We start from the raw sequence: 25,046 nt of genomic DNA on the forward strand, positions 1-25,046 counted from the left end.
TTAACAGGGCTATTACTTGTAATACTCTTCTTCGTAATACTCTTCAAGAATCCTCTGCAACGGCCTGTTCCTTAATCTCGAAGTCTTAAATGACTTAGTAGGGCGAGGGTAGTAGGTGTGGGACTCGGTAATCTGGGCCATAGTTTGGGGTTGGGGGGAGAATCGGAGTAGGATTCTCTGGTTGATAAGGCGGTTGCGGGGGGAGAGGAATAGTGTTCTCCGGTCGATAAGGCTGTTGTTCCTGTATTGACTGCATTAGCTGTTGTTGAGGCTGACGTGGAGGGCCGTCGCTTGGGGTGGGGGAGGGTGGACTGGAGTGGTATCCTCGATAATTGGTTGGTAGGGCTGCTGTGGCTGAACTGGCTGTTGCTGAGGAGGGTAATGTTGTTGCTGAATTGGCTGCATTGGCTGTTTCTGAGGATGATGTGGAGGGCCGTCGCTTGGGGTGGGGGAGGGTGGACTGGAGTGGTATCCTCGATAATTGGTTGGTAGTTTGGGCCATAGTTCTGGACTGGGGAGGGAGAATCTGAGCGGTATTCTCCGTTTGTAAAGGTAGTTGAGGAGGGAGGGAAGTGGTTGTCCCAGAGGTTGCTGTTGCTGAGGATAGTAATGGATGGTTTTGGTGTTTTCTGGGTGTTTTCTCTGCTGGGTAGAAGTTATAGGAATTGTAGAAATTGTAGTTCTTTCAATCGAATCGTTATAATGAGCGGAATCGATTGAGTAACATAGAACCGTGTGAAGTACCGCGGCGATATCGGGACGGATTTCCTTCAGAGTATGGCCTTGCTAATCTGTGTACTAGTATTGAAGTACACTGATCAGTGTTGGTAAGTACTTGGTACTGCAGTTACTTGCTATGAGACTAATCACTAGTATTTGTATTCTATGTGATGTCTGTTGTGTCTGAATTGGCTGCTGCTGAGCAGGGTAATATTGTTGGTGCTTTGGTGGAGGACGATCTTCGTCGTCTGGTGGCTATGGGATCTCTTCCTTAATTATATCCGCTAATTCTTTAGCCATCGAGAGTTCTCTTCCTTTCTTAATATAGACTTTATTAACCCATAGGCAATCTCGTAGGCTGGTAATAACGTCCTTGCTAAGAACCTCGAAGTCCTCTCTAACGTATTAAGAAGTCGTCGCAAAGACGTTGAGAGTGTTCTAAATTTGTATATTGTGTATTGTTATATCCTCCAACGGATGAATTCCTCGAGCTCCTCTTGGGTATCTAGTGGCTTGGCTCCTTATAGTTCCTCTAACTCACGCTTAGTTATAATGCCTGGCGGTGTCTCTGAAGAATCAGGTTTCTTGTCCTTGGAGTCCATTTTGGGTGTGTGTTATATGTTAATGTGATGTGAAGCTTGGTGGTATTTGGTATTTTCTGAGTGTTTTCTCTGCTGGGTAGGAGTTATAGGAATTATAGAAATTGTAGTTTTATTTAATCGAATCGTTATAATGAGCGGAATCGATTGAGTAACATAGAATCGTGTGAAGTACCGCGGCGATATCGGGACGACTTCCTTCAGAGTATGGCCTTGCTAATCTGTGTACTAGTATTGAAGTACACTGATCATGTTGGTAAATACCTGGGTATGCAGTTACTGCTATAATGAGACCTATCATTAGATGTGATAGTCTTAATGATGTCTAAGGAAGAAGGATATCTATGTACGAGAAGGCCTTCTATACCAATGACTAGGCCGAATGAGTACTAGTGGTAGCGTGTGTTGGTTACGACGCCTAAAGCGGTTCTCCTTATTCGCTTCTATATACAAATCCTATCATTCTTCGAAGGTTGGTTGGCCGTTTCCAATTGCTATTTTATGAATCTCCTTCATGAGACCAACAGCTGCCTCTCCACGAGTCCCCAAGTCGGCACCCGAAGTGTCAGATTCCTCTCATCCAACCTCCCCTGCCTCTCCTGCGCCGTGACGAACTCCATCACCGTCTTTTGCACCGCCTCCCAACCTACCGGCTCCGGCCTCAGCCCTCCTACGCCAAGCACATCTCCAGCTTCTGCCAGTGCAGTCCCCGCAACTCCCATCCACATGACAGGGTTCCAGTCAACCCCTCTGGTTCCATCAGATCCAAGAAATGCGTCTTTGATGAGAGCTTCGAACGACTCTACGTCCGGGACCCGCGGCAGCTGTATCCTGACGCGTGCCTCTCCGGATGATTGCACGCAGACGTCCTGGATCTCGAATTCCCATGCAGCCGTCTCCTGGGCATGGTCTGGATCTTCGGACGGGGTGGACGCGAGGAACCTTTCGACGCGCCTGCGTTGCTGCTCCAGGCCTGGCTCTTCGAACCCTCGGCCTGGTATTCCGAGCCCTTTGCTACTTCCAGGCCCATCACGAGGATCGATCTTCGGGCTCATCTCGCGGATGAGATACTGTCTTCCGTGAGTTTCTGGCTTGTCGTCAGGTGCCAGGAGACAAGTCCAGCGATAATTCAGCACTCCACAACGACGCTTGGCAGGTGGCAGTGCGTACAGCGCGATGTAAAGAACGGAGCCATTGGGCGGTAATGGTGGCGGTAGCAGGTCAAGCTGGTCATACTTTCTCTTCTTGGCTGATGGATTCCTCGATGGTGGATTGGGCGTTGCTGAGGTTGACATTGCCGCTGCATAGTACAAAAAACATTTGCGAACGAGCATTTTATTCCCGAATGCAATGATTGTCATGCACAGTCAGATACATAAGCACAAAGACACCTGATTCATCAAAAATCATTCGCAGATGCTTGCCTACCCGGTCACCATCTCCATCCCAAGAAGTGCACGGAATCAAAGCACAAAGTTTGCCGTCCACAATAAATAGCAATCGTCCCAGAAACCAACCCTTTCCCATTAGCACAACATCTCACTTGAACAATTTCCCACCGCAACAACTACTCTACAGACAGAAACGCCAAGCGTCGCTTCGAATCGCATCGCATCGAATCAAAGCGAGCCGTTCTCGACCTGATCTTTGCCGGCCACAAGGGCTCGTTCCCATCCGATACGTTCGTTCAGAAAGAGCGACCGATCAAAGAAAAGGGAAAAAGGGGCCGGGGCCGGGGCTGGGGGGGTCCAATTCCTCCAATGTCTCAACATGTTGCGAAAGCACAAGGGTGACATGCTGTTCCAACGAAGATTATTCCGGAGACGAAGTGAATACATCTAAGGAACAAATCCAGGCACCCGCACATCCCACCGTCTTTTCCGGAATGGGCACGGAGGAGGTGTTGGTGGCGCTCTTCCCCGGTAGCGAGGCCGTGTTCTTTCGCCGACACGTTTCCCGTAGGCCGTTGTGCTGTTGATTGGTCCGGGGTCGGTACAGTCAGGGGGTGTGGGTACTCCCTTCTGTATTGGGCAAAATTCAAAGGTCTAAGGAAAAGAGGACATCATCAAACATCGGGCAGAACTGCTGATTAAAAAGCACCAAATGGTCCCAGCGTGGTGTCTTCATTTGCAAAATGCATGCTGTGTTGTTGTCCGTATCGTTTCTATGAAGCTTCCCTGCCCTGGGGTATCTAACAAAAGAAAAGGAAAATCGTCAAAGGGGTATCACTTCCAATGACCCGCTAAATCGCAGCATAAAAGAGCAGCCACCATGCCATAAGTGATGCAATGTTGAAATAAAGTATGTCCCATACGCTCACTCGCATAGGCCGCCACATTGAAAATAGAAGCTCTCAAGTCATGCCCCTTCCCTTCCCACCTCATTCAGCCACTTTCGCACTCCCTCTCTCAGAGTACTGTCCGCGGGCAAATTCTCTCTTCCTCTGTGCGATCCCCCAACATTCTTCTCAACGCGGGATCGGGTAGACAGCTCGGCACTGACGCTTTTGGCCACTTGCTCTAGGGCACCCAAAACCATCTTCTTGCATTCGCTTCGATGAATCTCCAATCCAGGGATATCTTCGTTGGGAGTATGGCGGGACGGCGATGGAGGTCGAGACGCAGCGCGGGACGACTGACCGCTTTGAGCAAGAACACGCTCGACGGCGTCAATGAGGGTAGGGTCCATGTCCATGATTGGCTCTTCTACAATTTCTTCCTCTGAGGCATCGCCGATGGTGCTACTCTCCAGCAACGCATTGGCTTGATGATGAGGTGATGTTGCATTCTTTCGTCGGAGACAAAGCCGAGTGACGGTGAAATTGGTCGTGTCTGCAATTAGCGTTGTGCAAATCTCCGTCCATTCACTAGCCGCATCACCAGCTTCACTCATTGGGGGAGTGGCAATAGCGGGCGTCGGCTCGGTTCTCATTGAACGCTTCACGTCCTCCTTGAGGGTGTCATAAGGACGGACTGCTTGAAGTGCAAAGTCCTGGTGGTACCTCCGCAACCAGCCAGCAACATCGACGGCTGATTCCGCGCCTCTGTGTGAAGAATCGTGAGCAGAGGTTCGCCCATGCAATGACTGACGGTCGTTGAAGCTGCTGGCGGCGGTAGGGGCACCCGGAGGAGAGCTCATGATAGATGGGAAAGAAGAAGAGTACGGGAAATTTGGGGGCAAGTCCACGTCAACCACGCCATCGTCTTGATCGATCGAAAGCTTGAGAGGAAAGCGATCAAGGCTTCGTTTTTCCGGTATGTTCTTCGGGGGCGAAGCCTTATCGACTATCCCGCTCGTAAAGTACAAACGCCTTGCGCTAGCAGGGCTTGGAGGTGTTGCGGTGTTGCTTTCTAATGGACGCTGAGCTTTGCCATTCGTATCGATCTCCTCCACCATCTGAGCCAGCTTGCTCATTGAACCTTGACTGTGTAGCTCATTGGGCACCCCTGAGATCCCAAGACCCTCCTGGGATGAAGCCAAGAGATCACTGTCCTCGGTAGATGAAGCACGCCGACCACTCCAGAATCCACTGATCACACTGCCCCATCGACTTCCTGACTGAGAATCAGAGCTTGCGTTGCCATGCTCATTGCTTTCCGACCGGGATAGAGTACGCTTCAACGACAGGGAGGCACAGGTTCCACTGCTTTCTGGTCTTGGCTCTGCTGTAGTGCCAATTCGAGGGTCTGTTGAATAACTTGAAAAGTGAGTGGCGGGGATGACGGTAGGATCGATTACAGCTTCGGGTGTCACGGTCGCAGTCGTGGTTGTGCTGCTTTTCCGTGTCGCTGAGGCATTGGACGATATAGGTAGAGCGCTCCTGATCGACCGCGCATCCGACGTTCTTCGGCTTCGATGTTGGATACTCAGGCCCTCAGCCACGGCATCATCACCTGGTGTCACATCTGATCCAGAGAAACTGACAGATCTTGCATGGGACGTGGCGCTGACGGCGGGAGGGTTTTCCCCATTCCTTCTGTTCATCGTCCTACGCAAGGACTGTCTTCGTTGCATCAGTACGCCTGAAGGGGGAGACTGAGAGTATCCAGCGTTTGACCAGCTCGCATCGGACTGATTAGACTGATTCTGCCCATCGGCAGTGAGCCTCCTGTGAATGCCGGGCAGGAACGCAGACAGCAAGAATATCAGTCGGCGGGCGGTCATTTTGTCTTGCGACACTATGACGGTACGATGTTGTATCGCGCTGACTTCACCGTTGACGTCATTCGAATGCTTTGCGTGTCGACGTCTGTATCGACTCGGGCCCAGAGACTCCAACCACTCGGTGTGAGATCCAAGGAAGGCGGTGAGCAAGTTGAAGAGAAAGAAGTTCTGATCTCGCCCTCCAACGCAGGCCCCGACCAAACGACCCTCCTCTCTCCAGATACCCCATCTGGGCTGGCCTGCAACAACTCTGCGAGTCTTCAAAGCAAGACCTATCCGTTTCCCAATCAAATCAGTGAAATTCTGGACTATTGAGCATTGTTGCAATGCCCCAGCAGGAAGCTGCAACGTTCGCTGCGTTGGCGGCTTCAGCATACTCGGCTTGATGCCTGGTCCTGGCTCGGAAGCCTTTGACTTCTCAGTGAACAGCATTTCCAAGTACGGGAGTTCCTGCCTCACTAATGCATCGCTGATTTTGCAACGAGCGACAATTTCCAGAGAAGACAGAGCTCGAATCAAAATAGTCCAGTGGGCAATGACATATTCAATGTCGCGGTTGGAGTCGAAGGCGATGCCAGTGACCTGAGCGCCATCCCGTGGCCACGAATGAGTATTGATCGCAGCGAAGCCCATGGGACTCGACCTTTGTGGGGAGAGGTATTGCATAGACGGGGTAGGTGGCCGTTGCCTATGTATTGGCATTTGAAGAAGGACAGCTACCGCATATGTTGGAGTCTTCAGCTGCTTCGCTTTGGTTCTACGGTGAGCTGCGACGTCATCGCTTTCATGACGTGGCTGACCGCGGACTGATTTCGCTGGCTCGTCAGGTCCTTGAGTGTGATGGGCGGATTCCTTAGGGTCGATAGAGAAAAGTCGAGTGATCAGTATTGAAGAGCTGGTAGGACGCGGAGGCTGTGGATCTGCATCTCGAGACTCGGCCGTGGTCGATAACGATTGAAGGTCTGCAGCTGTCGTTGATCGAGTCAGAGGAGTCCTCCTTTTTGGGAACGCACCCGAAAATGACACGTCTCTTGCCGCTAGATTTGTATTCTTATCACTCTCGACGTCCAGTGCTTTGGGTGGTCCGACATGGAGCTTCGTGCTGGAAATAGACGGGAACCCTGTAGCGCCAAACATGCAATCCAGCAAAGCATCCGTCTCTTCTCGGACTTTTCTCGCAATCTTGCTCTGCGCAGTCTCGCCATCACTGGTCGCAGGCCGCTGAGTATGATTGCGTCTTCCAGCGTTGCTGAACAGGCTACCAAGCTCACTCACGGGGGAGAGGGGCGATGTTGGTGACGTGAATATAGACTGCGCTGTTTGGGAGAAAGAAGACTGTCGAGTATGTGGAGCGGTGTGTGACTCTTTCACGTTCTCATTGCTTCTCTCTCCTCCTGTGAAAGAGCCACCCTTTCGAGGGCCATTTTTAGACGCTTCTGGAAATGTAGCATTGCGCGCTTGAGGTATTGGTGGTGGAGGGTGGGAGTCGTAGAGGACCCGAGGCTGTGATGAGAGAGCGTTTGCATCCTGAGCTATAATGATTCGGACGTCTCGAGGACTCTGTATATCCAAACCACCTCGATCATCTGAGCTATTTGCTACGGCGGCAGAGGTTGAAGGATCCCCTTGCCTGAGAGGATAGGCATAGTGTTGTCCTTGCCGTAATGCCTCGCCTTCGGGGTAGAGTAGGTCGTAGGTATGCGCTTCTTCAGTGACCGACTCCAACTGACGTTGGCCTCTCGGGGTGTGGGGTGAGGGCGCGGTGGAGAAGAGCTGTCTGAGACCGGAGACAGAAGACTGCAAGAACATGATTTTTCGGTATTAATGTGTTATCCCGGGTTGTTATGAATAATGTGACCACACTGGCAAGTCTCGCATCCCCGCGCAGGCCATGTCATGAAGCTCGATATTATCCGCCGAGGTCCGCTCTTTGCGATGCATTGACTGAACGCTCGAGCTTGCAGAGGTGTGCTGAATGCTTCGAATTAATGAAGTCGCTGTGATAGTACGGAAGGAGATGAAGAGGGTAGACAGTAAGGACAGAATGGCTGCTGAGAATGAATTGTGGTGCAGTCGCACAGAAATAAGCGGTGAAGGATTGTCGGAGTAGTTGCTGCAACCTGACGCCCTGATGACCCGATTCTCGGCAGCTGTTACTCCCCTCGCTCCTAGCGTTTGGAAGTCTTGGCATTGAGAAAATCCCGCCCCTTTTTACCGTACTCTACCCCGGGAGGAGCGGTAAGGAACAACTTATCTCCGCTCACCCCTACGGTGTTTCGTTATGGTCCAAGGGCTCTGATTTGTGATTTGTACGCTCAAGGAATTTCGTATGTGCCAGTTTTCCAGTGTCGCTACTGCTCGCAGATGATTCAACTGATAACATTACGATCGTATCCTGTTCTGTTCTGTTCCTTGCGCACAGGCTCGTCGTCCGTCTTTCCAATTTTCTATTCGAGACCAATTGCTCCCGGTATTCAGTAATGGCACAACGACAGTCTTTCTTGACGAAATGGAGGGATGGCGGCTAACGTCAGGCAGTCAAAATGAGTTGTGAGAACATCATTGGCTCTTGTCGTCGTGCACATACCGTGCTGTCCGAAGTGAGTTTTTGATAGAGCGAGGACACCAATAAATCCTTCACTTAGCCGAATATCGGTTAATCTATTGGTGTCCTCGCTCTATCAAAGAACTCACTTGTGTAAGGGCAGATTAGCCTTAAAAGTACGTTTTTCGAATATGAACATTCAAATATTATGCAAAAACGTGAAAATAAGAGAGGTCTTAAATTTGCCACTTTTCCTAACAGTTCGCCTTGCGGATTTACAGGTAGAATCATGAGCTTCTCTCAATTATACACGACTTTTGCGACAACTTTCTTATTAAACGATGGCAACATTCTAGCATTCAGCTTTTACAACCCTCAACAAATGACAGCTTCCGCACTACCCAATCCGATTCAGTGATTTGAAAACATTTCACGATCCAAGTTTCGGATCATCATCAAAACATGCATCTCTTATATTGCTTTACTCGTACTCTGCCTTGTATAAAAACGGGTGCGCCATGTTCTTCTCAATGCCAAGAAATATAGAGTTTTCCGTCCTGCACGGCTCACGCTAACGAGCGGTGAGGATTGGAGGAATGACTCACTTCAGGCTCCAGCGATTCGCTTGATTATTAATATAAGGGTTGCATCAACGTATTCTTGACAGAATAAATCATATAGCAAAAGCCGTGGACGCAGAGAACAGATTCCAAACATGGCAGAACAGGGACTTGAGACCTATCATGGCAATTGTCACTGCGGCGCTTTCAAGTTCTCCGTCCGGCTCCCCGAGCTGAAACAGGTCTTGGCGTGCAATTGTAGCATTTGTTCAAAGGTCTTTTCATTTTTCCATGTTCCATTTTTTTGGCTTGTCGTGAATGGTAGAATGGCGTGCTGATTGAAGGCCGGTACAGAAAGGCTACCTCTGGGCCTTGCCCTCGTCCAATGATCTGTTCGTAGTGGAAAAGGGTGACGGTACATTGAAGGACTATCAGTTTGGAAAGAAGACCATGTCCCACAAGGTGCGGCTGCAGTGCTCACGCTCCACATCGAATTTGGATTCTTGATATCAAACGCTAATGCAATCAAGTTCTGTCCGAATTGTGGAACGCCAGTGATGGGCCAGAGACACGTCGAAGGTCCATCCATTGCTGTCAATGTGAGAAGGGACCATTTCCATCGGATAAAAATTTCGAACCCGAGGATTGACAAAGACGGCAGGTCCGCACATTCCGAGACTTTGATGAAGAAAAACTGGAAATCAAGCCGTACGACGGTGCCGGTCTCGAGCCACACTATACACCTCCGAACGGTCCGGAGGAATCGGATCTCAACGGATCCACCAAGTGCTACCGAGGGAGTTGCCACTGCGGCAAGGTCTCGTACGATCTCCGGAGCGAAGCGCTCGAGGACATCGGAGTGCTGTCGTGCAACTGCAGCATTTGCTCCCGGGTACGTCCCCTCATTCCCCAACCGTCGTGATCATGAACGGGTCCATAACGGCGAACAGAACGCCGACCTCTGGGTCTACCCCTCCGAAAAAGACGTCGAGCTCCGGGGCGGAGACCATCTCACCGTCTACCGATTCGGGCGTAAAGTGGGCGGGCACGCTTTCTGTTCGACATGTGGTGTCCCGATCATGAACCAGTTCGAGCATCCCGGAGGGAAAGAGTTGGAGTCTATGGTGGGGAAACTGCCGGTCAACGCGCGCGTCATCGACGGGATCGATTTGAAGGCGCTCAAGGTCACGAAAGGGGATGGGAAGAACATGATGGGACCTAAGTACGAAGTGTAAGGCCACGTGAGCACATGGCCGCTGCCAAGGATTGTGGCCCGGGTCCCGCTCCACCGTTACGACATGGAATGATAGAATGAGAATGGGCTTTGGGATTGGTGTGTGGAAATGGACTGGGCCTTTCGGACCGTGGGCAGGTTGCAGACTCTTCCATTTCTGTCCCAATTTTCCGGCTCAACAGATTTCGAGAACTCTTCCCGTGGGATGTTAGGGCAGGTTGGACTCACATACTAGTACAAGTCTACCCACAGTGGATTAATCCTAGAATCAACTCTCGTTCTCTTGTTTCACCCTTTCCATGATCTTCGCAAGTTGTATCTATCTTCTAATTCCGAAAAGTCCCATCCCATAACTTGTAGGGATATATTTTATACAAGACCGGCAGACACGCCTCGTTTATCGACCACAATCGTCTCGCCAAAGAGCTAACCATGATGATCTGCGCCGTACGCCACGCGCCGTAAGGCCTTCTTGTGTGTTAAAGGCCGCAGAGAAGCTCGCCGCCCCATGGATTACTTTGCGGCTTTGTTACCACCCCTTGCGAATCTGCGTGCAGCACATGGGGTGAGTGTGCGATGGTGTCAAGAATAGAAGAACCACTCGAAAGGCTCGCACAAGTCCTGGCCTGGAGCACGTTGAGTGGTGCATCAAAGGTGCTCAAATGGAAACCATTTGACCGAGGAGAGGAGAGAGAGGCTGTCAGAGAAGTTTGCTTCTCAAGACTATTGAGCTGCGGCGATGTGGCAACATCAGAGCAGGTGATTTCGCGTCCAACACGCCTCGAAGCGACCGCGCGGTCAGGATTGTGCTAGCTGGCCTTATATCAACAGAAACGCCCCAAGTCTGAGCAGCCGCAACTACAATATGATGCCATCCCAGTGCATTGTGTCGTTGTAGTGCACACCTTCTCGTCCAAGCTGATCTCATCTGGTATTGAGAGTGTTTGGGTCGTCGGCAGGATAAAACCTTGTTGACTTTAGTGAATATTGCAAGGCAGAGGAAGTGAAAAGGCTTACCAGGCTGCTAGAGCAATGATCATATACAACACCTGGAGAAGGACGCCCTCGAGCCTATGACCTTGTCAGAAGACTGAATTGGACAGATCAAACTCGAAGACTGACCAATGTGATTTTCCATCCTGAATGAGGTAGTTGACCAGCAAAACAGCAACAAAAAGCACGGCAATCTGGAAGCCATCGAAGGCAAGGTTCATGTTTGCATTACCCATGATCCAGCCCAAAACCACGGTGAAAGGAATGACAAGTAGAGCGATCTGCATGCTTGATCCGATCGCGACTCCGATGGCTAGGTCCATCTTATCTTTGCAAGCTACCGTCACTGCTGTTGCGTGCTCCGCTGCGTTCCCCACGATGGGAAGGAGGATCAGCCCCACAAAGGTTCTGGAGACCTGCCCACCCTGAGTGATGGCATTGATGCTATCAACCATGAATTCGGCGCAGATGGCGACAAGCGCAGTCGAAGCGGCAAGGGTGAAAAGAGCCACCCATTTGCTCAATTGAGGAAGTTCTTTCTCTTCTGGTTCTCGCATTGGCGTCTCCTGGGTGGCTGACCCGCCCATAGAAGCCGAGATACCCGCGCCTATGTTGGCCAATCCTCTAATGGAGTCCCCTTCCTCTACTCTGGTCCGCCGCTTTTCGACCTTTGTGCTGGGTGCGTTATACATTGACGCGTGAGTCTTCAGCTGGAAGAAGAGATAGGCTGCGTAAACCAGTAGGAGTAGGATGGCGGTTCCGCGCGAAAGCTGGGTAATTCTCTCTGATTTCAGAGACTCTTTGATTGGAAACAGGGTGTTAGCAAATAGACGGACCAGCTCCGTGATGGGAACTTACGAAGCCCATCCGCCCACGCCTGAAAAGCCGCAGGAATGATCAAGCTCCCAACAGCTAGAGATAGCAAGCTTGAAGCTGTCTGCGCAACTGTGATGTTGAAATGCTGCTCGACACGATTGATGCCTCCGAAGAAAAAGCACATTCCCATGACGAGGAGAAGATTCGACAACATGCTGCCGATCAGGGATTCCTGCACAATATCCACTTCGCCCTTGATTAACGCAATAATGGACACAATCAATTCGACAGCATTGCTATTGTTCAATCAGTGACGGCTGTGTATGACCGATTGTGTAATTTCTTACCCGAATGTTGCATTCAACAAACCCCCAATCGTCTCCCCAGTCCGTAGAGCGATCTCCTCCGTTGCATAGCTCAGCATAGCGGCAAGAGGGATGATGGCAATAAAGTTGATCACGAAGACTCCGACCTTGGGAACGTTTGCGAAATTGACGGCGATGCCGATGGGAACGAAAACCAACAAGACATTGATCCAGGAGTTGAATAGAGTAGCCTTCAGTTGAGATGCAACTGTGAAAGTCTGCGTTTCTTTCGCCCACATCCCCGAGCGTGTTCGCGTCTTCTTCACTTCCTCAGCTTTCTCCCCGTCCTCCTCTTCCTTGGGTCTGCTCACGAACGGAAATCTCTTTGTGAATCTCCGTCTTGGCTTTCCATCTTTCTCATCGGACTTGGCTTCTGAATCGACCACGGTAGAACTCTCTGTTGTCCCAGAATCCTGACTCGGCTCGTGGTCTCGACTAAAATCTTTCACTGCAGATGCACCTCCCACAGGCGACTTTCCAGAAGAAGACTGGAAAGAAGAGGGCATTGTTTCTGCATGTTTGGGCGGCTGAAGTGCGTTTACATTCTGTGATCTTCGCTGGAGCTCGATGGAAGGAGTGAGCTGGCTCTCCGAGCGATTTGTAGGAGGAGGTCGCAATGTGTTCTCCTCGTCCGCTTGATTTGGATCCTTGGTTCGTGTTCTGGTTTTGCCAAAGGGGTTGTAATTTGTAGGACCATCTTCCTCGCTATACCAGGCTGCTTGTTTGGCAGCTGCGCGATATTTGTCTGGGTTGTGAAGCATCAGTATAGATCAGACATTGCCAGCCATTGTTCAGCGAGTCTGGGGCTTGGCAGTGGCACTTACGCATAACCTGGAGTGGACGGTGGGAGTCAATGTGCTGAAGCGCGAGAGAGCGTTGGGAAGGTTGTTATGATTCTGGTGGGGCGCAAGATCAGTATTGACAAGTATGAGGTGAGGGGATTTTGGTAGCCTTACGTTTCTCTAGACGGGTGGTCGTCAGCTGGGCCGCAGGCACACAGCCTTGAGATGGGGAATATGTGGCTGCGAAGACAACAAGGTTCCGGATCCGTCGGTCTCTGGCAGCTGGGGTTTAGGGCTGATATTGAAGCGAGATGTAAGAAGTAAGAAGTTGCGCTTGGTAAGAAGAATGCTTCAGCACCGGAAGCGCAAAAGAAGACTGGGCTGGTGAGAGAGAGTGATGAAGTTGATGAAGCGTGAAAGGAAAGGAAAGGGGAAGGCTTTGCCTCGCCAGCAAGGCAATAGGAATCGCCAAGAGCCAAGGGTGCCAAGAAGGCCTTACTTCGTTACAGGCTGCCTTGATTGTTTGATTTGTTTGTGAGCGAGTGGCAAATAATGTTGTCGGGAATCAGGGTCGTCACAGCGCAGATTTAAGGCTCAAGCTTAGGCTCTCAGGCACTTCTCCGTACTACTGTACTTTACTATACTTTACTGTACTTTACTGTACTTTACTAGTACCTTACTGAAGAGTGAATTCCCGGACACGAGTCGGCTAGAGTAAAGTAAGGTAAAGTAAAGTAAGCTTTCCCGAAAATAAGATTACTCGTCACCTATACGGAGGTCGGCATCAAAAGTCCTGGACAGCGCTAAAATACTTGGCACTCTTGGCATTCTTGGACTTTCTATATAGTTACATTTATTTAACGATAATGCTTTATATAATTGCGTATATACTTATTAACTCGCTCGGAGTCGTATAATCGTATATTATCTTCTACGATCTTTCTATACTTATTATTATCTTTAAGACGTATTATCTCCGTAATATATCTCGATATTTACTCTACATCTGCAAATCTGAAAGTTCCTACTAAATTTCAATTGCTGATCTTGCGAATAGGGCTGAAATTAAGAATTCCGCCGGTTCAGTAACTATCTCAAAATCAGCCAAAATTCCGCCGGTTTAGCAATTATCTTAAAAATCAACCAAAATTCCGCCGGTTTAGTAACTATCCTAATCTTTTCCGCCAGTTCTATCAGTTTAGTAGCAATACGCACGAAAAAGAAAGTTTTAATGATCGACGTTGCGACGGCAAGGTTCTATAACGACAGTATCAATATTAACTCAAATTTGGCTACGGAATTAAATGATTTAATAAAATTAGTCGCGTGGATAATGCTTTAATATAGCGTATAATAATATATATATTAATAATGATATATATTAATACTATATATATATAGAATAATACTTACTAGTAGAGTATATTAGAGTATATTACGTAAAATTTTGAAGTTGCAAATTTTTTTGAAGTTACTAAATTGATAGAATTGACGAAAGAGTTAAGATAGTTATTAAACTAGCGAAAGAGTTAAATATAGATAAAGTCTACTTAATAGACTAAATCGTACTAAATCGTACTTATAATGCGAACCCGGCGGAATTATGGGAAGAAACTTTTTAGATTTACAGATATATTTACTTCTAAATTCTCTTTAAATAGCTTATAATTTTAATAGTATAGTTATTATCTTTCGACTTTCTTATAAGTTCTTAATATATCTTTTCGAGTAATATAACGTTTTAATTATAATTATAGTTAATAAGACTTAGTAAATACTTAGATTCGAGTTTTATTATATAATTAATACTTTAAATATTAAATATATTAATAAAATATAATTAAAATAGGAATAGTAAGAGATTTCTATTTATTATATTATATAAAAAGACTTATATATTAAAAGTCTTTATACTCTTTTTATTTCTTTACGCTATAATTAATACTTTAATATTATTACTATTATTACTATTATATATTTATTAATATCGCTATTATATATATACTTGATATTTATACTTCGTATATATATACTTTATATATATATACTACGTCGCTATTATATAGAGTACTAATACTTATTAAAATAAAGAATAATAATGCTATTTATGAAATTTGAAGTATATCAGACTTAGCCTTACCTAAACCCTTTTTGACATATTTAGACTTTTAGTGTCGACCTCCGTACGGAGTAATATTAAAGTTCTATACATACGTAAATCTCTTAGCATGCTTAATATTTTAATAAATCTAATCTTTTTTAAATAGCTTTATTTTTCTAGTAACGATGCTTTATATAGCTATATATATACTTATTTACTCGCTCTATAGGTTATAGAGCTATATATTATCTCTTTTATAATCTTTCTATACTTATTATCGCTTTTAAGATAAATAACCTTCGTAATATATCTCGATATTCGCTTTATTTACTTCTAAATCCTCTTTTATATAAGCTTATAATTTTAGCAATATAGTATTATTTCTCGATATCTTTACGAGTTCTTAATATATCTTTTTAGTAATTTAACGCTTTATCTATAATTAATAAAGCTCGATTATATTAAGATTCGAAGAGTTATCGTATTAGATTATTTAAATAATATTTATTAATATATAAATTACTTTCTAATACTTTAATATATAGATTAGATCTTATCTTTTATAACTATTATATTAAGTCGCTTTTATTTATACTTTTAAGCGAATTTTAGAAGCTTTAAAATAAGAATTTATATCTAATAAGAAGGAGAAGTATAAGAAATATAAACGTATATCCTTTTTCTAATAGCGATATTATTAATTCTCTTCTTCTTTTCTTAATAATAACTTTCTTAATCTTAGTAGTAAACTTTTACTCGAGTTTCTTATCAGAAAGATTCTGTAAATCTATTCGTCGTATATCGGTCTTAAATTCCTAAGCTTCTTTAATCTCAGCTTTTGAGTATTATTAATTTAAGCGGATTCGCGGTATATTCTTTCTTTTTAGCTATAGTTTCGACTTTTTAAATATAATACGACCTCTTCTTATTATATAAGAAATAATTTTAAAATATAAACTTTATAATATCTACGAAACGATATCGCATAGTAGATTTAATAAAGATTTTTTGGTTACCGTTATACGCCTTTTTTTCAATTTAGATTATACTATTTTTTACTTTAATTATCTTTTTATCCTCTTAGTCTGTCTTAATATTATAAAGAATTAATTCGGTTTTATTATAGCTTTCGTAGGTTTTTGTAATCTTTGGGTCAAATTTTTTTTTAAGTATCGTGATTTTTTAATAAAGTTCTTTTTAATAGCTAATATAAATGTTTTCTTATAATTTAGCATCTCTTTTATAGCGTTATAATAATACTCTTAACCTCGGTAATAATTAAGGTTTTTAAATTTTATATATTACTTATATATAATGTGTATTTCTAAGACTTTTAAAATTAAATTCTTTAATATAGCTTATTTCTATAGATAATTAATAGTAAAGCAGAGATCTTAGTAATAATAGTAATAATTAGTTATAATATTGCTTCGTTAAAATAGTATTTAAGTCTATATCGTTATTATATTAATGCTTAGCTTTTTTATAAATATTTTAATATAGAGAATATGAGAGGATTACTCTTATAGCTATATTAAGAACTTTATATATATATAAGTCTTAGATTCTTTTTTTATAGATTAATCGTTTGTATTAACGTCGTATTCGTAAATATACTCTTTATATATAGCTGTATGTCCTTACGCGTATATATCGTTATATATACTTTTATATATATACCTCGTTTATAGCATTGACGTGCTTTAGTAAAATAGTGATATTAGGATATTCAAATATTTGATATTTATCAGATGCCGATTTGGCTTGCGGTTTTTCCCTCCGTACGTAGTGCTGAATACTGTAAGGATGAATAAGAGTAGAGTACTGTACTTGTAAGAGAGCGAGAAGGTGAGCTTGGAAAATGCATCAAATGTCTATGATGGTTGATGAAATATGCAGCGTCATGGGATTCACTGAAGTACTCTAAGGATCTTCATCACCTACCACTTCTCAAACTTCTACAAGTCTCCCTGATACCTGGTATTCTCGCACAGTCCCTTGGGGGTCTCCGTGCGCTGCCGCCCGCCAATACCGTATGCTTCCGAGGAAGCATAGGTATTCTTCCATAACAATCTGCCGACGATCGGGACTCTATGAGGTTACACAGACGACCTTCTCCTGATATCACCACCATCACTGTTGTCGCGCAGCTTACTGCGGCACAGACTCACGACATATCCCTCACACCATCACGATTTTCTTTTCCGCGCGTTTGCTGGCATGTTGCCGCAGCAATGCCGGGTTGTTGTTGATGAGCCTATCAAGGACAGCGTGACATTCGGATGTGACTCTCCCATGCAAGGCGATAATGCAGGGTCCAACGGCTATCCTATCTACCTAGGTGATCTTGCGACGTGCGAGGCAAACGGGGTACGCGGTTGCCCTACAAAACGGTCTCGTTTCGGTTTGAAGTGGCATGGGTCTAGTTGCCCAAGTTGCACACTCCTGTAACTACTGTGAAACGAGGTCGCCTGACCATGAGACATTTCATCTTGCTAGAGCAGCCGCCGTGATAAGGGAATCATCAAACCCATTTTCATTCAACGGTTACAGAATATGGCAAACCAGGATCTTTCTCGTCCGCTCCGTGCCTCACATCTTCGACACATGAGCACGGGTAGCTCCACCACATTTCATGGCGCAGGCCATGCAGATGATACTGCGCCTGGAGCACATATAGGATCCACAGCCCCGAAAGCGGAATCTGGAGTCTCAGTGCGGCTGTTGTGTAGCCTATCAGTACACGATGAGAATTTGTCCACGGAAGACGTCGTCATAAATTCGGCGCTTTTCCACGGTAACGAGGTGAAGGCCGGGACTTTGATGCAGCTGACAGCTTTGAAGGGGAATGTTGAGACCATCATCCATGGTGGGAAGCCACAGAATACCATGCAAAAGCCTACTGCTGCTGCGGATGTCCAACCAGAGAATGTGGACTTGGGTCGGCATCACATTTTCAGTGTAAAACCTATCAGTGAGGAGATGCTCTTGAAACAGCCAAATGTGCAGATTTCGATTTCGCGTCGAATCGGACATGCATCCGGCTTTGAGAAAGGGAGCCAGGTGTTAGTGTCAACAGCGGATGAGGCATCCTGCTACGCTTCCCATGTGGAGATCGTCTTTCGAGATCAATACCTTGCCCGTGGGGACATGTGGCGCCTGGTCTCCGCCGAGTTGGCTAACCGCTGCATCTTCAGAGGTCAAAGGATCGTTTTCATGGAGAGCATCAAAGCTAGCATTAAAACGATATTTGTGAAGGGCCGGAAAGTGCCGTCTGCTTTTTTCCATGCATCCACCAAACCCATCTTCCGCAGCGAGTCTGCTCGATATGTTTTATTCGTCCAGATGTCGAAAGAAATGTGGGATTTTGATGCCGATGGTACTGGAGAGATTATGTTCGACAAAGTCATCAATGGCTTCCTTCCTGAGCTCTTTGGGAGATGGCAACAACTGAAAGTCAAGCATCTCGTGAGCATAGTACTATTCACGAGGATGATATACGAAGATAGGCCGGCTATCAACTCAACCAACGCAGACCTCAGCCAAGAAAGACTACACAAACGAGATAATGGAGATAATAGTGACGCGAAAGACTTCTACCGAGTCGTAGCCAGTGATATGGCAAGCGGAGAATGGGCTGACATCCTTAATCAATTAAAAAGAGAGTACAAGGTATTCCTTCGAGACATTTCCATCCGGAAGCCTGATGCGGGAGATCACTTACCACTCGGGGCGGACATCTCTTCGGCATTGGCTAATCTACCTAGTCATGTAATCGCTGGCCGTCCGTCTGCGGCGACGCACGGGAATGTTCTTGAAGCAATAAATCTAGCATCATCCCAATTCTCCTCCGATTACATTGACCGTGATCTTGTAAGGACTGGGGTCTCTATTGTAGTGTTGACCCCGAGCGCGGGTCTGTTCGAAGTGGACTACGGCCTCTTGGTTGCCACCAGCGAAAGCCTAATTGATAATGGTATTGGTATCGATCTGGTCTGCTTGTCGAAGATGCCACTACATTCTGTGCCTTTGTTCAAGTATCGACCGCCTCGTTCCGAGTTGAGTGATTTAACTGCTGGACGGACACCTCACGTCACCGAAGACCAAGATACACCAACAGGAAGTTTTTCAGGCGGCGCGGGTCAAGTGACAACACTGACGTCGTCAGTGACGCATGAGCGGCCACATCAGATAAAGGAAACACTGGGCGGATCATCCGGGCACCCGTGGAGCTATGGCATCCCACACTGGGTCGACATTTCATTCTGGACCGCACCATTGGACGAGGACCTCAGGGCAATCGCCGCTCCGATTAAAGCGAAGAACAAGTCAAGTTTCGATGCACCGAGGCATAAGACTTTCGTACCGAGAGTGAAAATGTACGAATTGCAAATGATGGGCGTCATGGAAAACGCCATTAGCGACATCTCGATCCCAACCCTATCTCAGAGTTTCAGCTCCTCTGTCAGTCAATCCAGAATTCTATCCTCTACAAGCGTTTTTGGATCCCCAAGACCGGCGAGCGTACATCCAACCTCCGAAGTCTTTGGTTCGCAGAGTGATAGATCGGGCGGTCGTACACCGAAGCTCTCCTCTTCCATTGTGTCTGGTCGATCCGGCAATCAAAAAAGTATCAGTCCCATGTTCCAGTGGATGAATGAATATGATGACTTGCTCTTTCGCCATCCTCTGGTGGCGAGAAAAAGAGCTCGAAAGGCAATATCTACACGGAACATATCCATGAGTCACCATTACAGTCCGTCTTTGCTTGGCACTTCCGCTGGCACCCGTCAGGGTTCTATTGGCAGGCCCAAGCATAGCTCTGATGAAGAAAGCCTCCCCAGTGGAGCAACGCTGGAGCGCCGTGCATTGCGGAAGAAAGCGGGCGGGAAAGGAAACGATGCTAACTCTGGAAGCAGCAAACAAAAAGCTCGTCCTACTCTGAATACGAAACCGCGTCAGATCAATTTTGGGCCTCAAGGGTTCGATTTCGCCAGAGCAAAGGCGATTGCAACTACGAGCACTGAACAATCTGCCGGCTACAACGTTCCCACGTCTCTCATAAGTCAAGGCTTCAAGTCACCATTCCCGATCAAGCATAACCCCCCCTCAATGAAGCTGCCAAGAAAGGCGCACATCAGCACGACCTCGGGCAGTAGCTCTAATCCTCCCGAAGCCACTCCAAAAGATCAAGACTTGCCACAATCCTCCGACTCTGAGCCGCAGCAGACTTCAAGACCAATCCCAATCAGAAAGCCGACCGCCATACGTGTGAGCAACGAAGGCGGATACAAGAGCACAGGTGCCCGAAATATTCATGAGCATAAGGCAGCCGGTCAACCAACTGACAGACTTAAAGCATTGCAAGACCTTCGGGAAGAGGACTCCACGAGATCTACGTCAGACTATGAGCGCATCGACGATTCTCCCACGCTACCAGCAATCCTGTCGCCTGGTACCACACTGGCCCCTTGGTTAACGATGTTGAACCCCTCCAATCCTTCGAAGACAAAGACAGCAGTGGCAAGTCGGCTTGGGAGATGGCAGCACATTTTCCCACGTCCTCTACCAACCTCACAGATCAAGTGGAAATCTCTGTGCTCTCCTGCTGCGGTCCCACTCACCACGGAGGAGTTCCCTTCCGCCGAGCAGCTTACGGGGGAGTATCAAAAGAGCGATTACAAAGTCGAAATCCCAGAGAATGCGGATCTATCAGAGATGCCTCGATCGCTGATCACCGAAATGCTCGGCTTCCGCATTTCACGCGGCTTCCAAATTGTTGTGGGTCCACGCGTTGCGGAGAGTACGGAGGTGCCTGCCTCGCAGTCTCTCAACATCTTCGATGGGCAAGTGCTGGCTGAGATTGGCGCTGTGATTTTTCTGTCACGAGGTAGCAGTATTCAGAAGCTGAAACGGTCCGGCGAAAACGAGGTCGAAGTCACCCAGCTCATTCGTCACGGTGCTGTTGCAAGCAAAAACGCCGAGGCTGAGTCTATGCTGTATAGACCTGCCATTTGTTCTATGCTGGCCAAAACTTATGACGTCCAGGATATATCCATGGGTCCACAGCGCGGGAACTTTGACTGGAAGATGATTGACAACTTCATCTTTGGCCATGAGAGACCTCAAGCGAAAGATTTTGTGGAGATCCTACGGCCGTGGCGCGCTCGATTCGTACTGATCCCGGTAGATCCTCCTTCGAACACGCGCCGTCCGCTGCGCATCATGAATGAGGATAACGAAGAAGAGATTAGGCTAGAGGGAATCAGGAAGCTTAGCCAAGTATGGCAGAAGTTTCGATACATTCCTCCAGAGGAGCGCCGCTTCCACATGCATTTGCGAAACCGCAAAGATACAAACCCTTTGGACATCTTGTACCAAACAAGGAATTCTTCCGCCATCGTTGCTGCCGAGCTAGAGAATGTTGCGGAAGGGGATGCCACCGGGAGACCAGTGCAATTGCTGCCCGAGTCTGACCTGTACCAGCGTTCAAACCTCAACATTGCGTCTCTTGCCGAAACGATACAGACTGAGAAAGGGGTTCGCATGCTGGATCGAAGATGGCATTTGAGGCTCCATTACAACTGTTTCATTGGCTTCGAATTGACCACATGGCTGCTTCAGAACTTCAGAGATGTGGATACCCGAGATGAAGCTGTTGAGCTTGGTAATGAGCTCATGAAGAGCGGCATGTTCCAGCATGTTGAACAACGCCATAACTTTCGCGACGGGAACTACTTCTATCAAATTGCGGATCAGTATCGTGCGCCTCGACCAGAGTCTCGAGGTTGGTTCGGACGAGGCAAAGTATCTGTGCCCTCCACTCCGATGTCGGAAGACGCTCCTAAAGAGCTCCCTACGACGAGCCGCTCTCGCGCAAGCTCAACGAGTATTTCAAACTCAGATGCAGACCCAGTCGCGCCCACCGGAAAGAAGAAACATCTAGGTGTCGCACTCAGCAAATCGTTACTATATGATGTGGACCATCGTAAGCGATCATACAGACCGGAATTGATCAACCTGCACTACGATAGACTGCACAATCCCGACAATTGCTATCATATTCGAGTCGAGTGGATGAATACAACGCCAAAGCTCATCCAAGATGCCGTCATCTCTTGGGCGACATCCGTCGACAGATTCGGTCTACGTCTCGTAGAAGTACCACTCGGAGAAGCTTGTTCAATCAGCAGCATGCATCCATTTCGAGCACCTTATCTAGTGAAACTCGCACAACAACCACCCTCAAGACAGCCACAAAGCTTCTTCGCCGACACCACCACCTTCTTTCCTCAACCTCGACCTGAGAAGCACCTCTACCAAATAGCGATCTTGAAACGATTCAGCTTTGTACTTGACTTCGAGGCCGCCTCTGACTTTCCAGCAGACGTCAATGTCACATATTCGTGGGGCAAGCCTGATTATCGCTACCCGCAATACATTCATCGCTCAGGCACGATCATTGCACAGATCACGGACGACGGCGACTTCTTGCTCCTAGCGAATAGGTTGTACAACAATCGTAATGCATCCGACTCATCCTATCAGGATGCAGCCAAATCGGAAATTCCGGGAGACGCTGGACAAGATCGTAGCATGGGCATCTTCCGCTCCAGCCCCCACCGTAACAAACATCCGCCTTCTCCACATTCCTCCCCATACAATTCTCCTTCTGTCCATCCCACATTGAACATACCGCCCGCCACGGTAGGGGCTAGCAAAGCTCCGAAAACGATTGCTGCCGCAACAAGTTCAACTGGCTTCACGCGGTCTGGAGCTGCGACGGCATTTACAACACCTGAAGCCATCCAGAAGGACTTTGAGACTTTTTGCACGGATGTAGAGGCATTGGAGACGTTTTACACAGAGGTTCTGCGTAAAGTTTCGACATCGGTCCCCAGTACGCCGTTTATGGGCGCAAAGACGCCGTGGAAAGGGCCAGAAACGCCATTCAATGAGAGTAGCATACCAACGTTGGCGCTACCGGGAAGCTTGATGTCGAAGGATAAGAAGGTGGAAAGGGGGGAGAAAAAGCCGCAGATGAAGACGAAAATTATTGAAGAGGAAGGTAACCAGGATGGTGGAACAGCAAGCGGTGCTTCTGGTTGAAACCCTTGGTTCAGTCTCTCTCTCAACGGAGGTGTTACTATACTACGTGGTTGATGGAAGAATTGCCGAAGGAGTCCTGAGGTGGAAATTGACGCTGGCTATCTCGAATCCCGAGATCTCGCAGTTGTATAGCTTTTCCTAGTTTGATGATGCCCCCAAAAGAAATTTTTGCAATCCGCGGGAGCAAATGGGAGGATTGTTCCAGCGGACGCCAACACAACCGTGGTAAAATCTAGGCTAATACCAAAGCCAAAGCTCATCCCTTGATACAGCCATAGAAGATCGAACAATGCTATCCACGAGTCAAAAAGTCGCATAGAAATTAGCCTCAGTACTCAGACTCTACATTTTTGGGGGGCCGGAACATTATATTGCCGAGCCGATTCCGTCATACCCCCTATGTTTAGGGCTAGGATTAGGGCTGAGCTGTGCTCATCTTCCGATCGACCCTTCCCATCCTCGGTGTTTACCTTTGAGGAAAGATTAGCCAACCGGCATCAACCTCGAATATATGGTCGGCATCGGTGCTGCCGTAGGATCATCGCCCCTAGAGTCCTCTTACTCTACCAGCGACAGAAAGAATGGTGATCGGGTCTACTTGCCGAGAAGGTCCTAAGATAGAGGTATCGCTGCAACGCCGGACTGAGTATTTCGAATGGCCAACAGCGGGACCATGGCATCGTGCTCGACCTCGCCTTCAGCCATGGCTGAATTACGCTGCCTCAACTTCGAAGGTGTGTCCGCCAGAGTATACAAACCCAAGCTACCGTGCTATTTGACAGCCACAAGGTCAATGTCGACGGTGGGAAGTCCAGTCCGCGGTTCTCATTGCATAGCTCTTGGTGCCTGCATTGTGGCCTGCAGCATCCACCTCGTCCAGTAGCAGGTACACCTCCTAGCCAGTACAGTCACTTGAGGACCTGCTGCCCCTTCAACCTACCCATTGGAGCGGACTGAGAATCTTCATCTTCTCTTGCACTCATTGCGAAGGCTTATCTTCTTCGACGCTGCAACTCATCCCTTCATCTGGGCTCCCAACTTGTCGCGGCATCGAACCACTTCCTCTTGTCCGCTCAGGTCTTCCTCCTCCATCAGACCTCCCACTTCCTCCTCTCGGACATCCAATCACTTCCTCCTTCAGAATCTTTCCTTCCCGCCTTCGTTTATAAGTTTTCAGCAATCTCTCGAGCGACCCTCCTGTACACCTCTCGACCTTCACCTTTTCTACAACTCTCCTAAATCCTACGTTTATCTTTCGAGTACCGCTCAGTCACACTCTTACACATATTCAGAACAATCTATTCGCGTTTCTTCAGCCTTTTTCCTCAATCTACCTGTTACCGTTCACGGTTGTCTTTCCGAGAGACTGCCGTTCCATAGCCTTACTCCAGTCTGTCTTCATTAATCATCTACCGAAGCTTGGAAGTCCTCCGATTTTTCTGCAGACACATCACACACTCTCATCTTACTTACTTCTTGCACGAAGCTCCCAAGCCTTCTAAGTTATCAAGAATTGGAAGTCCTCATCTTCTACAGCACATATATTACACACTCTCAACTCGTTCATTTCTTGCACGAAGCTTCCAGGCGTTCTACGTCTACCAAGACTTGTAAGTACTCGAAACCTTCTTCCACCTAGATATCTCACTTCCACATTACGTCTCATCATCATTCCTGCACCTCCTACCAACGCCTTCTCTGTTTTTCAGAACATTTCACGGGTGCACGCATTTCAAACTCACCTGAACCATCACCGGTTTTCGTGCCATCCGCTTGCTGCAACTTTGCTGCTGCTTCGACAATTGCCCGCTTCCCAGTTTCATCGCCTTTCTACTCTCACTTTGCTTTGCATATATCGACCTTACCCTTGTCACTCTTCTAGGCACGACTTCATATTAAATCAATTCACGATTCGATCTTAGAGCATTGTACTGCTTTGCCTGAGCTCACTTGTCTTGGTATGTGTATCTCACTTCTGAGCACGACAACCACTCTATCACCCTATTCAATGTCTTCTCCGCTGACTCTGCTCTACAGTCGTCCGACCTTTGATCCACC

At 47.2% G+C, this 25,046-nt stretch overlaps 5 protein-coding genes across 5 annotated transcripts; 2 read left to right on the top strand and 3 right to left on the bottom strand.

The window, feature by feature from the left end:
* Positions 1-1,831: 1,831 nt before the first annotated feature.
* On the bottom strand, positions 1,832-2,614 carry HO173_009115 (uncharacterized protein; the record flags this gene model as incomplete). Its single annotated transcript, XM_037311008.1, has 1 exon — positions 1,832-2,614. One exon carries the CDS (start codon positions 2,612-2,614, stop codon positions 1,832-1,834), a length of 783 nt encoding a protein of 260 aa, XP_037162102.1.
* Positions 2,615-3,677: 1,063 nt separating this feature from the next.
* Positions 3,678-7,292, bottom strand: HO173_009116 (uncharacterized protein; the record flags this gene model as incomplete). The annotated part of the gene is made up of 1 exon (XM_037311009.1): positions 3,678-7,292. One exon carries the CDS (start codon positions 7,290-7,292, stop codon positions 3,678-3,680), a length of 3,615 nt encoding a protein of 1,204 aa, XP_037162103.1.
* A 1,451-nt stretch (positions 7,293-8,743) lies between these two features.
* HO173_009117 (uncharacterized protein) lies at positions 8,744-9,823 on the top strand (the record flags this gene model as incomplete). Its single annotated transcript, XM_037311010.1, has 5 exons — positions 8,744-8,863; positions 8,943-9,050; positions 9,119-9,187; positions 9,250-9,480; positions 9,539-9,823. The coding sequence occupies 5 exons, from the start codon at positions 8,744-8,746 to the stop codon at positions 9,821-9,823; spliced, it is 813 nt and encodes a 270-aa protein (XP_037162104.1).
* A 923-nt stretch (positions 9,824-10,746) lies between these two features.
* Positions 10,747-12,824, bottom strand: HO173_009118 (uncharacterized protein; the record flags this gene model as incomplete). Its single annotated transcript, XM_037311011.1, has 6 exons — positions 10,747-10,789; positions 10,840-10,893; positions 10,945-11,614; positions 11,674-11,927; positions 11,979-12,741; positions 12,821-12,824. The coding sequence occupies 6 exons, from the start codon at positions 12,822-12,824 to the stop codon at positions 10,747-10,749; spliced, it is 1,788 nt and encodes a 595-aa protein (XP_037162105.1).
* Positions 12,825-17,435: 4,611 nt separating this feature from the next.
* On the top strand, positions 17,436-22,988 carry HO173_009119 (uncharacterized protein; the record flags this gene model as incomplete). Its single annotated transcript, XM_037311012.1, has 1 exon — positions 17,436-22,988. The coding sequence occupies one exon, from the start codon at positions 17,436-17,438 to the stop codon at positions 22,986-22,988; it is 5,553 nt and encodes a 1,850-aa protein (XP_037162106.1).
* Between the last annotated feature and the right edge of the window lie 2,058 nt (positions 22,989-25,046).

Source organism: Letharia columbiana (genome assembly GCF_014066305.1).
Source record: "Letharia columbiana isolate WasteWater2 chromosome Unknown Sc0000037_s0, whole genome shotgun sequence".
Lineage (NCBI taxonomy): Eukaryota > Fungi > Ascomycota > Lecanoromycetes > Lecanorales > Parmeliaceae > Letharia > Letharia columbiana.